This window comes from Emys orbicularis, chromosome 5 (assembly GCF_028017835.1).
Source record: "Emys orbicularis isolate rEmyOrb1 chromosome 5, rEmyOrb1.hap1, whole genome shotgun sequence".
NCBI lineage: Eukaryota > Metazoa > Chordata > Testudines > Emydidae > Emys > Emys orbicularis.
The window spans coordinates 15,111,734-15,126,292 of record NC_088687.1 but is presented as its reverse complement, the minus strand read 5'-3'; the positions used below and the strand labels follow the sequence as shown (position 1 = coordinate 15,126,292).

The following is a 14,559-nucleotide window of genomic DNA, read 5'->3' as shown; positions in this document are numbered from 1 at the left end:
TCACACAATAGTTTGCTGGGATCTGGGAACCACCAGCACTCATCTGCATGCTCTACCGAAGGGCATTCTTTTAAATTCATAAATTATTCCACACACCGTCTGCTGCAACATCCATTAGCTGTCAGCGGAGCCCTGCAGAAAGGTTACACGAGAGCCAGCAACCAGCCCTGCAGCTGCACTGTAGAACTTGCCACCAAGTTCTGCTTTGAATGCCCAACCCAATCTTAAAAAAAAAAAAAAAAAAAAAAAAAGTCAAGTAAAATCTCAATGCTGAATTAGCTCCCTTTGCCAAGGCTTGTTGTGAGGTAGCAGGCTGTACCACTGCTCTTAGTAAGGAAACATTAAAATAAACTCAGCCATTTTTAATGCAACATTTTTCGTGATTTATCCCCAAGAGAAAAAAAGAATTTTCAAGCTATTTTTCAGATGCTTCCAAACACGTATTCCAGCTACAACAACATGCAGAAGGAAAAGTCTAGATCAGCTATTCAGAGTCTCTTCCTGGATACTTCAGCTAAACACATACCTGCCAGCATTTGAAATCTTATGACCTTATTTATGAGACAAAAATAGGGCCAAACCGCCTCACTTTGTTGAAATATCCCGTAAAAGGAGGAGAGATTTTTGGAAGGACGAAAGGGAAAAGACGGCAGCTCTACTGCTAAACAACAACAAAAACCAGGGGACTTGATCCTCCATTGCTTTGTGCGTCTGTAGTCGCCTACCCCTGTGCAAAGCAAGTCTAGTATATTACACCCACTTTGCATTGGAGTAAAGTCATGGAATTACAGAAATATAGGGCTGGAAGGGACCTAGAGAGGATATCAGTCCATCTCCCCATGCTGAGGCAGGACCAAGTATACCTAGACCAGCATCAGGAGCTGTTTGTCTCTCTAACCTAGTCTTTTAAACCTCCAGTGAGGAGGCTTTCACGGCCTCGTTAGGTGCAGGGGAAGCTGAGAATCTCAGAGACTGTTACACAATGACAGCTTCATGTAGGTATAATATGCGGTAAGCTATACAGCACGTGACCTATGTTACCAGGATACGCTTGTAATCTCAAACAACACCATTTCAGTAGAGATGCTGCACGCAGACAGCCCAAGCCAGGTTCGCAGTCCTGCAAACTGCATCCACACGGACAGAGTCAGACCCTTGTGCCTGGGCAGAGTCCCATGAACTTCAGTGTGGCTCCAGCTAGGTGTCAAGATATTCCCAGCTGACTCCATTTGCACAACCTGGGCCTCATTCTGTAAAAATGAGATACTAAAGTAGGTAACCAACACAACAGGTACCCCATTCGAGTCATGGCCATTCATTTTCTAGCGTGGCCATCGACAACGCTAGCAGATCATTGTGAAGCGGGTAACGGCCTAGCAAAAATCAAACAAAAAAGGCTGCATCACAGAGACAACATCAGACAAGACAAAACGCACAAAGTTAGTAGGGACAAACACTATCCCATTTTGCTTCATCTCCTCACAACGGTGTGGATTAAAGGACCTGATAAAGATGCACCATAAATCCACAGTCTTATGAGCCATACCGGTCCTAGAAGACAAACCCACCCAGAGGGAAGTTCAACTTGCTCCAGAGAGGGGAAGAGTAGCTCAGTAGAGGTGATACAAATGAGCTCCCTGCATCCCATGCTCACAGACTTACTAGTTCTCTGTCCCCATAACTAGGGCACTATTCCCACGTGTGGCCCAAGCTTTACCTTTGGCTTGACTTATTAAAGACAGATATAGATGTTACTAAAGTAAATTATCTGTTGTTAAATGTTTCTTACTATTTGGAAACAGGTACACTTGCAAATAAAGTACCGACGTCTGTATTAGCGCAGTCAAGGGCAAGTAAACTCAACTGCAGATTCTTCTCCAGCTGGCTCAGTTTCGTCAACTGACGAAGAGCCTGGTTAAGCATCAGGAAGTCGATGTAGGTTCCTGTGGTCCTTTCCAAGAACAAAGCTCCAAAGGTTACCATATATGGCAACGGGCAGGGTGAGTCCCAAATGGTCCTCTTAGGAATGGAGGTGCCATGGACCACCACAGAGGGCATTCCACAGTCAGGAAAGAGGCATGGGCATTCTCCCCTCGAGACAGGGGACCATGTTCGCTAGCAGCTGTGGAGATTCATCTCAGCTAGATCATGCCCAGAGCACCTGCCTCGATTGTAACGTTTCCTGGTTTTGAGCCCAGTCTGAAAACATCTACTCCCAGGCCTACTCCCTACAGTGCGACTGGTCCTGTTGATTCCCATGGGAAACAAGTGCCATTTTTAAATGGAGGGGCGGGAGGAGTATTTCGTTCTCATTTCAGAAGTTTGTTTCTTAAAAACAAAAAACAAAACAAAACACACCACACACACACCACCTATACAAACCCCAGTTATGAAAGGGTCTCAAACATTTATGCAAGAGATGGCAGCAGCCCCAGCCATTGGTTACATACAGGCAGGTAATGGGAGATAGTTTTAAATTTATGCAATTTACTACTTATACACTGGACCATAACTGCTTGGGTCTAGTGTATAAAGTTACTCTGGACACTTATTGTGCATTTAGAAGGGCACACAAGTTCCTTATTAAGGGCCTGATTCTGCTCCCCTTCCCCACATCCAGCCGTGCTTTTTATTATGCAGGTAAGTCCCACTGAAATCAAGAGGAGTGTTTGTAGTAGCCACATCCTAAAGTCTTATTTCCCTACTCATGACACTCATCATTTATTGTAGTTTAGCTGCTTGGCATTTGTTATAATCATCACATCAAAGTGCTCGATGGTGCCACTTCGGCAGAGCCCGGCAGGCACACTGTGACTCAGAGGGAGAGTGTGCTGCTGGAGATGCCTGGCATGCAGATGGAGTGAGCTCCACACACCCTCTCCCAGGGTGCAGCATGCTTCCCTCCATGTGGCCAGCCCGCTCCGCTGCCCAATGCAGTGCCATAGCTATTCCCCATCCCCTTTGGAGCACGATGCAGCCCTGAGGGTGTAGTGATAGATGCCCAGATCTTCCCACCTCTGTGTGGTTCAAACCCCCATTATAACCGCCGCGAGTAGGAGGCCCAGTCATGGAGCAGGACCCCATAGTGCTAGGGGCTGTACAAAACACAGAACAAAAGAGGGTCCTTGCCCTAAAAAGAGCTTACAAGCCACGTAACAGTGACCACTAAGAGTCTGGTAAGTTATTTCAGCACAAGTGAGGACTGGAAAGAAACACGTAACAGCGACAGTCATTTAGTTTGGGTAGGAAACCCATGTCCCTGCGCTAGGATCTTCCATGCTGTATTTCAACCAGGAACCAACCACTAAGAGTCACTCCTTGAAATATTTACATGGCTTTAAAACTGGCCAGTGTTTCTATTGTAACATATTACATAAAATTTAATATAAGGCTCCCTGGATTTATACTTCAAAATTTCTGGCTCATTTTGTTGGAAGAAAACATCTCTTTGTCAGGATTTTTTTTTTTTAATGTTTGAGAGTTAAATATATAAAAATAATAATAATAAAAAAAAGAACTCACACCACATGGAAAAACGGCACTCCTGAGCCTCCAGTCCCAGGGAGCATGGAAAAAATCTTTGGGGGGCAATGGCCCCCTGTTCGATACCAAATGATACCTACCCATTGTACTAAATAATTGACATTCACTATATAAAACTTTGCATTGGGTTTGACTGGCTCAAACTGAAACCCCCCTAGTGTTTTGTTTGAAATGTTTGGCCAAATCCTGCCGCCAGTTACACTAGTGGAGCTACTTTGGATTTTCACAGGGCAGGTTTATTATTAGTTTGATTCCAGTATTAAGTCACTAGAAGTTCAACAGGAACTGGCTCAGGTTCTAAATAATTTATTATAGCACTTTTCATCCATAGATCTCAAAGCATTTCACAAAGGAGGTCAACTGTCTCCATTTTACAGATGGGGAAACCGAGGCACAAGGCGGCAATGGGACTTCGCCCAAGGTCACCCAGTAAACCAGTGGCAGAGCTGGGACTAGAAGCTAGGCCTTCTGAATCCCAGGTCAGTGCACTGTCCACTATGCCCCACTGCCTCTGATTACATAGGGAAGAGTAAATACGTACTACCTAACACGGAGTACTATTACTAGCTACTCCTACTTCAAACAGGAAGGAATAAATTGCTTCATTCGGGGCGGGGGGAAGAGGAGGAAAGAGACACACAAGCTCAAGAATATGAGAAACTCTAGATTTGTGAAGTCTGCTTAACCAACATTCCTTGTCACTATGACAATCAGTGCGTGTCCTGGACGGTATGTCACGTCTCTGAGAAACAGCTTGGTTTCATCTTTCAGCTCAGCTTCCTTGTACATTCAAAGCATCAGGAGGGCTTTATTACTGCTTTGTCACAGTGGTGGCGCAGAGCCAAAGTTCAGACCCACACCTGAACTTTCCCAACGTTAAGCCGTTTCCAGGTCCATGTTTCCCCTCCATGGGATGTGAGTAACTCTTGTTAAAGTCAGTTACTCATGTTCACCAGCAACACAATGACAGCCCCACAGTTTCATTCCAGCCTGTTACAGAGTCTGGGCCCACAGCTAGTGGGTGTTTGAAACTGGGGGTGTATTTAGGGCTCATCTCAAACTTTTAAATGAGCAACTCGACAGACATTCACAAACCCGGAACGCACGTTCTAACTTCTTTCGGCCCATCCACGTCAAGACATTCTCCACCCATCAAAATACACAGCTCATCCCTGTCCCTGAGCTTGGCACACAGTTCAGGGAAGAGGGATGGAGATGGAGCTTCATGAGACCTTTGTGTCCCCTTATCTTGGGCCAGCTAGGGACCATTTCAGCAAACATAAGCTGAGCACTGCTGCCTGTGGCCCTTAGGGGCCACTACAACAGCCAAATCTCCATGCCCCACTATATCCTCAGCGTTGGCCATACCAACTTCATACTAGACATACAGATCCGCTGGGTTCATGCCCCCTTTATGCCAGTGGAGCTCTTCACACCATTGCTTTGGGACTCCTTGTGAGAGTCAGTACTTGAACAGGAGTATACACAGCAGAATCAGGCCCTACTGGGGTGGCACTCAAAAGTGCTGGGCACCCCCAACTCTTATCAACTTCAACAGGATCTGTGGGTGCTCAGCACCTCTGAAAATTGTGCCATAGGTTTGCAGACACTGAATCTGACTAATCCAGGGTTCCAAAAACAGGTTAAAAAGGGAATTGTAAATTAGGTCAAATGCTACTGGGAAGTGCAAATTATTTTATATACAGCAGATTGCACTAGAATGCCAGTTAATTCTCAGCTTACCGTTGTCAGATAGTTGCTGAAATTCCTGCTTTGCTTCAGCTGCCATATTAAAGTGCCACATACTCAATATTAATGAGACAGATGAAAGAGTGAGACTACGTTTGCTCTTTCTGTGATAAAAGATACTTTGTGGCAGACATAAATTCCTTTAAATATTCAAAGCATTAAGGATTTCTTAGATTAGATACAGTATTAGCTACAGTATATTGGAAACATACTTGGGGGGGGGAAAAAAACAACAACTCATTTTCAGTACTAAACTGAAATCTAATGCCTTGAAAAAACTAAAACCATGGGCTAAAGCTATCCCCCACCCTCCCTATTTGTCAAAGCCCTTAACTTCATTGCTTTCTTTGGACACAAGCAGGGAAATGTTCAAAACTGAAATTGTTGGCCTGGATTTTGAAGCGACTAATGATTTCAGGTACTGAATTTAAGACACCTTAAAGGACCTGCCCAGGGAGACGATCTAGAGGCCTCTAATCTAGCACAGAGATCCAATGGCCGGAAGCTGAGCTCAGCAAAGTTCAATCTGGAAATAAGAAGTATTGGTGGGCGGGACGAGGGGTGTTCTGGTTTGTAAACAGTATGTGTAATTAACCAATGGAACAGATCACCACGGGATGTGGTAAAGTCTCCATCATTGGAAGTCTTTAAATCAGATCAGAGGTCTTTCTAAGATTAGAGAGAGAGATAATTTTTTCACATCTGACACACACACACACACACACACCCTTCTACCCCAGGTTAGTGGGCTTAATGCAGAGGTCACTGGGTGAAATATGGCCTGTGTTACACAGCTGGCCAAATTAGAGGATTATTATGGTATCTCAACCATACATCTACAAGGGCCCAATTTTCTGAAGGTGGGTGCTCAGCACTTTCTGAATAAAATACGTCTCAGCTTGGGAACCAAAAAACTCTGAGACAAACGAATAAAAACTAGCCACTTTCTAAAATCTTGACCCAAATTACTAATAAAGTTTTTTTTTTAAAATGTGTGTGTTATAGATCAAATACTATTGATCTAATAAAAAAAATCAAGACAAGAGACTCTCAAAGATATGAAGCAACAAACAAAAGAAAAGACAGTTCCAGTTTTGTGGCGCCTCAGTAGCTACCAGGTGACAATCTGTTTCCTGTACAAGTCTGAAATATCTCGGGTAATCGTTATTACAGTAGGTGCCAAAAGGTGATGCCAATTCAACGATAGCCAGATGCTGCTGCCTTTCCAGGTTGCAAGTCTCTCACTTGCCAGACCAGGCCGTTGCCTGCCAAACACTATACTGGAAAAAAAGCCATAATTGTAACTATGGTATTCTTCATTCACCTGTGTGCCCCTCCCCCTGCCCCCCCCCAAAAAAAACCTGTAATTCTTACAGCCTGATACTGACACTCAAATTCCAAGGGGTCGGTGTTCAGATCAGTTGAGGAAGAGGATTTGAAATGCAAAGACTAGGTTGCGGGAGGAAGCAGTGTATACAACCATCTAACAACGTAATAAGAGATTTTCAGTTCACTTTCCAGTGCAGCTTATGCTCTACAATTCATCATGGGGGGAAAAAAAAGAGAGAGAAATGGAAAGCTGCTTTGTAATTATCAAAGCAGTCTTCATCAGGCTGATCCCTGCCTCATCTTTATACTGTTTAAAAATATAAATTGATGATGCCATGGGTAGAGATCTTGGAAACTTGACTGGAACTATGTTCAATTGTTTGAGTCAAGCTTTTGATATACTCAGCCCAGACACTGAATCGCTTTCTCAACTGCAAAAGGTAACTGGGGCCTGATCTTATTCTCATTGAACTCAATGGCAAAACTCCCATCGACTTCAATAGAGCTGGTGATCAGCCACTTAATGGGAAAAAATATCAGAGTGGAACTGGTCAACCATTTCTGAAGACTCCCCTCAGGATTCAATACATGGATTCAGTGGAAGAATTAAAAAAAGGGAACATTCTTACGATACAAGAGCTATTACTGTTCCTCAGGAGTGCAAGGGACCAAATACAAACAGATTTACAAAAGGATTTTGCTGCTGTTCAGGAATCGGTTTTGAATAACCAATTTCCAAAGAAGAGGATGTTTGGATCAAAAAGCCAGATTTCTAAAATGAGCTCTTTGCATGTAACTGTTGAGGAGGGCACACGGCTGGAACGGATCAAGTAAATATTTATGATTTTGAAGCAAATGGACTGTTTCTTTAAAAAAAACCATTAATAGATTTTAAATAGAATCAAACTAAAACAAGGACGCAGAAACAGAAAGACGGTGAATTCACATGTACAAAAACTCATACAGAGTTAAGGAAATAAGCAATCAGTTGAGAAAATCCCTGGAGTGTCCCTTGACATGATGTTATCAGCGATTACCGGAGATGAAAGCAGAAAATAGAAGGCCCAGTCCTGCAAACAGATCAACATGCACTAGTCCTAACTCCCACGGAGTCCCGTTGACTTCAACAGAGCTAGGACACACAGTTTGCAGAATAGGACTCTCTTCTAAACAGAATGTGTTTAGATTTTTGGATAAGAAATCCCTAGGACATTAGCTCAGTACATTATCTTGCAGCTCTCTATCAGTGAAATGGTGATAATAGTCTCTTGGCTACTTGTCTGCTGTTCCAACAGTTGGTAGAATTCACTTTGGCACAGCGGAGGCAATTTCAATGGAAGACCAAAGAGATGCTGTGGGGGTACACAGACAAAAATTTACAGGAAAAACTTGGTGATACTTGTAAAAAAATTGCAGGGAATTGATCCCCCTTTCTGTGGATTTTTTTTTTTTTAAAACAGCACACCACAGTGGTCAGTCAGACCTTGTCGACCCTACAGTTCAAATGATGTTAACCCAAACTGTGTGTGAAACTTGCTCTAGAATGATGAGAACCCTGGGCCACACACTGCCCTGGGCTATGGTGTGTTGAGGAGTGCAACATGGCTTAGAAGAGCCTCCAGACATTCAGTGGAGCAGAGAAGAAATAGCATCTCAGTGGCATGGTCTCCTCTGGCCCAACAGGCCCCTTTGCACAAGAACCACATGGTCAGGGCCCGGAGGATGGGCATAGGATGACTGGGGCAGATGGCAGAGCAGGGGAAGCAGTCGCTCTCCACATCATGCTTTCCTATGCACCATTTGGGTTTCTGCTACTAGCCTCTAGGCCTTCACCCTCCAGGCGTGGTGAATAATAGGGTGCAAACAAGGGAGGGAAGCCAGTGTCCCAGCAATCTTCTGATCTCCTTGGAAGAGAGCGCTCTGAAGAGTCATCGAGCTCTCCCCTCTGAGGAAGACACACCCTTGTCTGTTTCAAATCCCAGTGCACATTATAAATAAATTTAAATTAATGGAGATATCCTATCTCCTAGAAGTGGAAGGGACCTTGGTCATTGAGTCCAGCCCCCTGCCTTCACTAGCAGGACCAAGTACTGATTTTGCCCCAGATCCTTAGGTGGCCCCCTCAAGGATTGAACTCACAACCCTGGGTTTAGCAGGCCAATGCTCAAACCACTGAGCTTTCCCTCCCCCTAAGGGGAGCCATGTGATGGCACAGTCTATAAAACACTGTTGTAACTAGTGATCTGGGAATCTTTTTGCTCTCACTTCATTTAATTGTGAGAACAATGCTCCCTGCAGCATACTTGTCTGTGTGTCTCCCCCATCCAATCAGGAGGCTGCTTCATTGGTATTAATGGTGAACGCTAATAGCACAGGTGTATTCACTGGATCATCATTGTATACTTCCTGGAGAGGGACCCATCTATGCTGGGACCTGAAATCGCTTTAGCACCTTGCTGGGAAGAACCACTGGGCAAACATGGTTCAGAACCTAGAGCAGATCCAACCAGAGAAGACAACGGATGTTGCAAAGGTAGACAAGTCTGCTGAGGGTCAGAACAAAGGGTAAGCCTGTCTCTTCCCAGCACCTCCTCCCCCCCGACAGGATTTGTGCCACTAATTTAAAAAAAAAACAACAAAACAAATAAAAGCCTTGTGCCCATCCTGCATCTGCAATTGTTAGAGAAGAAAAGATTCCAAGGACGAAGAAGCAACAAAGACTCACGATTGCTTCCAGTGCGGGCAATGAGCCAGAGAAGCAGAGTCTGGGGGCGGGGGAGGGGACATTTCAAAATGCCTCCTCTCTAAGCAAAGATTTGTTTCTCAGACTGAAGCTGCTTAATGAGCGTTGGCATTTCGATGGTCCTCCTTAGAGTTTAAAGCCAACTGCTCTGTGGCAAGGGACATCTTCCAAGAGTTTCCCACAGTTGCTTCACCGAGCAACTAGCCCTAGGGAAGATGACCTGCTGGGTGCCAACATCACTGCAGTTCAACCTGAGATAGCACTGGCAACAGTGTATGTGTGGGGGGGGGGAGCACACTATTCACACCGGGGTTCTTGCCATTGCTAACACTGGAGCCCATCTGGAAGAGTGGGAGCAACAAGGAGAAAGGTTTGAATGAATTTCCCTAGTGGAGACAGGGCATTTGAGGTGAATGTAGGAGACTGGAAAGCAGAGTTCACACCTCTGCTTTGTGATTTGGCTGGAGACATTTACCTGGAAGGGATAACGGCACAAGAATGCAAAGAAACTTCCCAAAAGAATCACTGCATTAGAAAAATGTAAACAATTAAAAAAAAAGGAGACTGCAAGCAGGGAGAAGACTGATGTAGGCAGGGCTTTGGAGCGGAGCCCGGAGCTGCAGGTTTTTGCCTGGAGCTGGAGTACAGCTCCAAAGCCCTGGTAGGGGTTAGGTGCTACTCCCTTGGGCTCGGCAGACCTGGGTTCAATTTCCTGCTCTGCCAGACCTGCTGTGTGACGTTGGGCACTTCCTCTCTCTGGGCCTCAGACACACACCCCCACACGCCCCTATACAAAGGTCTGGGGAGCTAACCACATTTGCTTCTGGACCCATCTCCCTACTCCCAGGTGTCCAAGCCATCTGCAACTCCATAACACCTTCCATAAACTACTCTTCCAGTTGTCCAAACAACTAAGACACCATACAGGTATGAGCACCCTCCCTCTAAGGCACATGGGAGGCCTCGCTTTCCAAAGGTGGTGAGCACCCACAATTCTGACTGATGTCAGTGGGTGCCATGGTCACTCAACACCTGGGATCAGCTCCATGGTTTTTGTTTTTAAGTGAAGTCTGACATTCTGCCAGCAACAACAACAAATACCCAAAGATCCTAAAAGAGGTCACAAATTCTAGTACTCCATTAGCTGTGCTTTTGTTCTCGCTCTCATTTTTCTCTGACGGGTGTGATTGGTAGCCCTTTTCCTGTATATTTAATATATTTTCAAGGATAAAGATAAAACCATTTTAAAAATGGTTCAGATTATAACATCTCCCAAAGCCCGTGTGTAAAACGTACACTCAAGTAGTGTTTCATCCTGCACAGCATTTTTGGACATAAACTATTGGTCTTCCTACAAAGTTAAGTCACGATCCTGAAAACACTTAAGCACATGCATCATGTTAAGCATTTGCAAAGTCCCACTGGAGTCCCTGACCCTAATCTTGCAAAAACATATGCCCGTGCTTATCTTTACACATTGTAATTAGTACCACTGAAGGCAATGAGATTGCTTGCAGTGCATAAACTGCATTAGCGTTTGCTGGATCAGGGCCTTAAAATCTTTCATCTTTTCAGAACTTGTAGCCAGCCTACTAGACTATAATTAAATATAGTTTATTTGGAGTGGTTGGTTAGATACTATTTGTTCTAGTTATTTTTTTATGCATGTTTTAAAATTAACAACGGTCACATCCTGCATGGGCCATCTCAGCGGTAAAATGTTATGACTCAAGAATGCTATCTTGGCTCATTAAATCAGATTAAGTTGTTCTTAATTTCATTCCTTCAGCTTTCATTTCCCCCCCAAAAAAAATTCTTTAAAAAACCCTCCAAAAAACACAAATTAGCCAAATTCAGAGCTTGAAAGGCAAACATTTAACAAGGGGAACTTCACGCGCCCCTCATGTATAATGTGTTAACAATTAACCATTTCTCCAGCTTTCCCTCCCACCAACCCAATACCCAAACACGAGTAAAGGTATGGGAGAGAGGATTAGCTAAAAGGGGTTGCACATACCCCAATGGTCCACAACTTTTTGCATCAGTTTAACTACATCAGAGTTCTATATATCACCTTACGTTGAACTGGTGCAAGTCTGCGTGTAGACAAGCTCTGATCCTACTTAATGAGATGGCCCTGGAAGAATCTGATCCTTAGGCCCCCACTCAGCAACACACTTAGGCCCATGCTTAGGTCCCACTGATTTCAATGAGATTTAAGCCTGTGCTGAAGTACAATCTTAAATTTAAGTACCTGCTTAATACCTTGCTGAACTGGGATTTTAGAGAGGCATTTCACAGCCAGCTCTGGCTCTCTAGTAGCTAGTATAAATTATAGTTGTTCTGTTATTAAACTTCAACTCTTGTTTTGTTTTCTTTAGCAGTGTAACTTCCCCTTCTACAGCAACACTGCTAAGGAACCTTATACATTTACTCTGCTGCATGGAATATACAGTTTATTAGCCGGTTAGATCCATAATTAAGTAATAAATGCTAACAGAAACTGTGTGATCCAGGTCACATCTTGAACACAGACACCATTTTCACATTATGAAAGTAGCCACATTTAAAATCTTCAGCTCCATGTGCAACATCTGTTTTACTGATACAGCACAGGAAAAAGTCAATCAAGTTTCTTTCCCTTCCCCCTCTGACAATGTATGAAAGCACATTCATCTGGTCACCATTTCATTTCTCCCACATTTCTATGAGTTAGACATAATAAAAGCATTTTTGTAAGATCACTTCTAATGCTTTTGTACTTTCCAATATGTATGAAAAACTTTGTGGGAACCAGAGATCAAAACAAACGGGTATACATCAAAACTCGCAAAAGCTACAACTTGTCCTAAGAAATAATTTTAATGTATGGTTTCTAAACTCAGTGATTATCCATCAGCAAAGTGTCGAAACAAACAAAAAACCCTAAAAGAAAATCTGAAATCCCGGGCGTTTTCCCCTCCCTAATTAATCCTAGACACAATCTACAGTTGCACTTAAATCCAGCAGCTGTATGTTTTCTGACTGTGGGAAACTGCTTGGGAGAAGCTATAGCTGCCAAATGACCACACTGAGTCACCATTACCATTTATTCTTTAGGGAATAGCTGGGGAGGAAGCAAAGAGGGCATTTCATGCCGTGTTAACCCAGATTTCAGATTCATTACACTTCTCTCTCACAACACCTCTGTTTTCCAGTACAACTCTCCCCTTTCTCAGGTCACACAACACCAAACGCTTTCTCCAGAGAATAAACTATTTGCCTAACTGTTGTATGAAACAGGAGGAAGACTAAGGCGTCTCCACTCGGTGCTCAAGTTACCGCCACTGCTGCTAGGACAGAGGATGTTTGAAAACCTCCCCAAGTATGTCAAGGAGTCGCCGCCCCGGCTGGAAGCCCAACGCAGGAGCTAAGTCTGTGTCCTGGGCTGGGAAAGCATCATCTATACAACTATTTCCCTGTTATGCTTCATATTCTCCTAGGGCTGGGAGCCTTCGGTAGTGACCAGGCCCCCGCGGTGCTCGGGGCTGTACAAACACAGACCAGTCGCAGGCAAGGAGGGCTCCAGGCCGGATTCGGATCGCGCCCCGGGTTCGCAGAGGGCTGCACGCCCCGCGGATGGACACCTGGTCACCACCGAGCCCAAACTTCCACCGGCCAGCCCCGCTCCAGCCGCCCCGGCCCCGCAGCTCCTCCCGCGGGCGGGCAGCGGCTGCTCGGAGCCGGGCGCCTGGTTCCCTTCCCGGGAAGGGCTGCTGCTACCCGGCGGGTCTCCCCACCGCCCGGCCCCCGCACTCACCGCGGGTCTCTCCACCGCCACGGCCATCCCCGCGCTGCGCCGCCCCTGCCCGCCCGGCTGCGGCTGCTGCTACTGCTGCGGGTCCCGCTCGCGCTCTGCGCCCCGTGCGCCGGAGCCGCAACATGGCCACCCGGCTGGGCGGGCCCATGCGCGGCGGAGGGGGGCCGGCGGAGGGGCGGGAGGCCTGGCCACGCCGGGGGAAGCCTCCCCCCGCCACTCCCCGCGCAGGCAGCGAGCCCGGGATCCGGCGCAGCCCCCGGGCCCCTCCCGCGGCCCCCCCGGGGGAAGAGCGAGCCCCGGGCGTGTGGCGGGGCGGGACGCGCCCTCCCCTGCGCGCCGGCAAGTGCCCGAGTCCGCCCGGCCCAGCAGCGAGGCGCAGGGGCGCGGGAACCGTGCGGGCAGGGGGAGCCCAGCTGTGAGCCTGGCTGTGCTGCCTGGGAACCGCTGCCAGCGCCGGGGGGCCCTGGTGACACGGGTCACAGCGACCCGTGCCCCACACATGGACCCCGACAGAGAGCTGGTGCCTGGGGAATGGCTGCACGCAACCCCCGCTTGCAGAGCTCGCTGGGACCGGGGGGATTAAACCCCAGCAAGGCTACACAGCCCCTCTTGGGCAGCTGCGTGGCTGCAGCGGGCTCTAGTTCACACTGTCACACAGCGTTCCCCAGGCCTGGAAGGGATTACCGGACTATCATGTCTTCTGCACCTGGAATCTGTGTCCCTCCCTCCCTCCTGCCCGCGTGGGGCCAGACAAACACATGCCTGGGAAGGGAACCTATCTATCATGTGCTACACTAATTGACCCTGTAAAATCCTTGGGGCAGGGACCACGTCTCTCTGTGGGTATGGACAGACCCAGCACTCACACTGTGCTTTATAAACAATCCTTCATAATCCTAGTGAATACAGCGACAAAGAGTCCTGTGGCACCTTATAGACTAACAGACGAAGTGGGTATTCACCCACGAGCTCCAATACGTCTGTTAGTCTATAAGGAGCCACAGAACTCTGTTGCTTTTTACAGATCCAGACTAACACGGCTACCCCTCTGATAGTGAATCCCAGCTTAAACCACCACCCAAGGGTCCCACCCCAATTATTTATTTAGCAGTAGTACCTAGGAATCCCAGTCCTGGACTAGGCCTTTGCTATGCAAGCACAGATCATTCCTGACCCCAAGAGCTGTAAGTAACATTTACGTAGAAGTGGTCCTCTCCTACAGGTGGAATAGAATCGCTCATTACATGGGATGCACTGTGGCAGAGTCTCTTAAAACAGGAGATTACCTAATAGGGAACGATCTCTTGTACAGGTTTCCCTATAATTAAAGTGCGTAAGGAAAGGGGTGGAGATGTGAAAGAGAACTGTCATTACACTCAGCTGGAGAAGAAATCCT

At 46.3% G+C, this 14,559-nt stretch overlaps 1 protein-coding gene across 1 annotated transcript in view; it reads right to left on the bottom strand.

Annotated features, from left to right (window-relative positions):
- Positions 1 to 13,201, bottom strand: part of SEPTIN11 (septin 11) — a 69,338-nt gene extending 56,137 nt beyond the window's left edge. The window contains exon 1 of the mRNA XM_065405202.1: positions 13,164 to 13,201. Within this exon, the coding sequence (XP_065261274.1) occupies positions 13,164 to 13,190 (27 nt within the window). The 5' untranslated portion in view covers positions 13,191 to 13,201. The remainder of the gene's footprint in view (positions 1 to 13,163) is intronic.
- Positions 13,202 to 14,559: the final 1,358 nt, after the last annotated feature.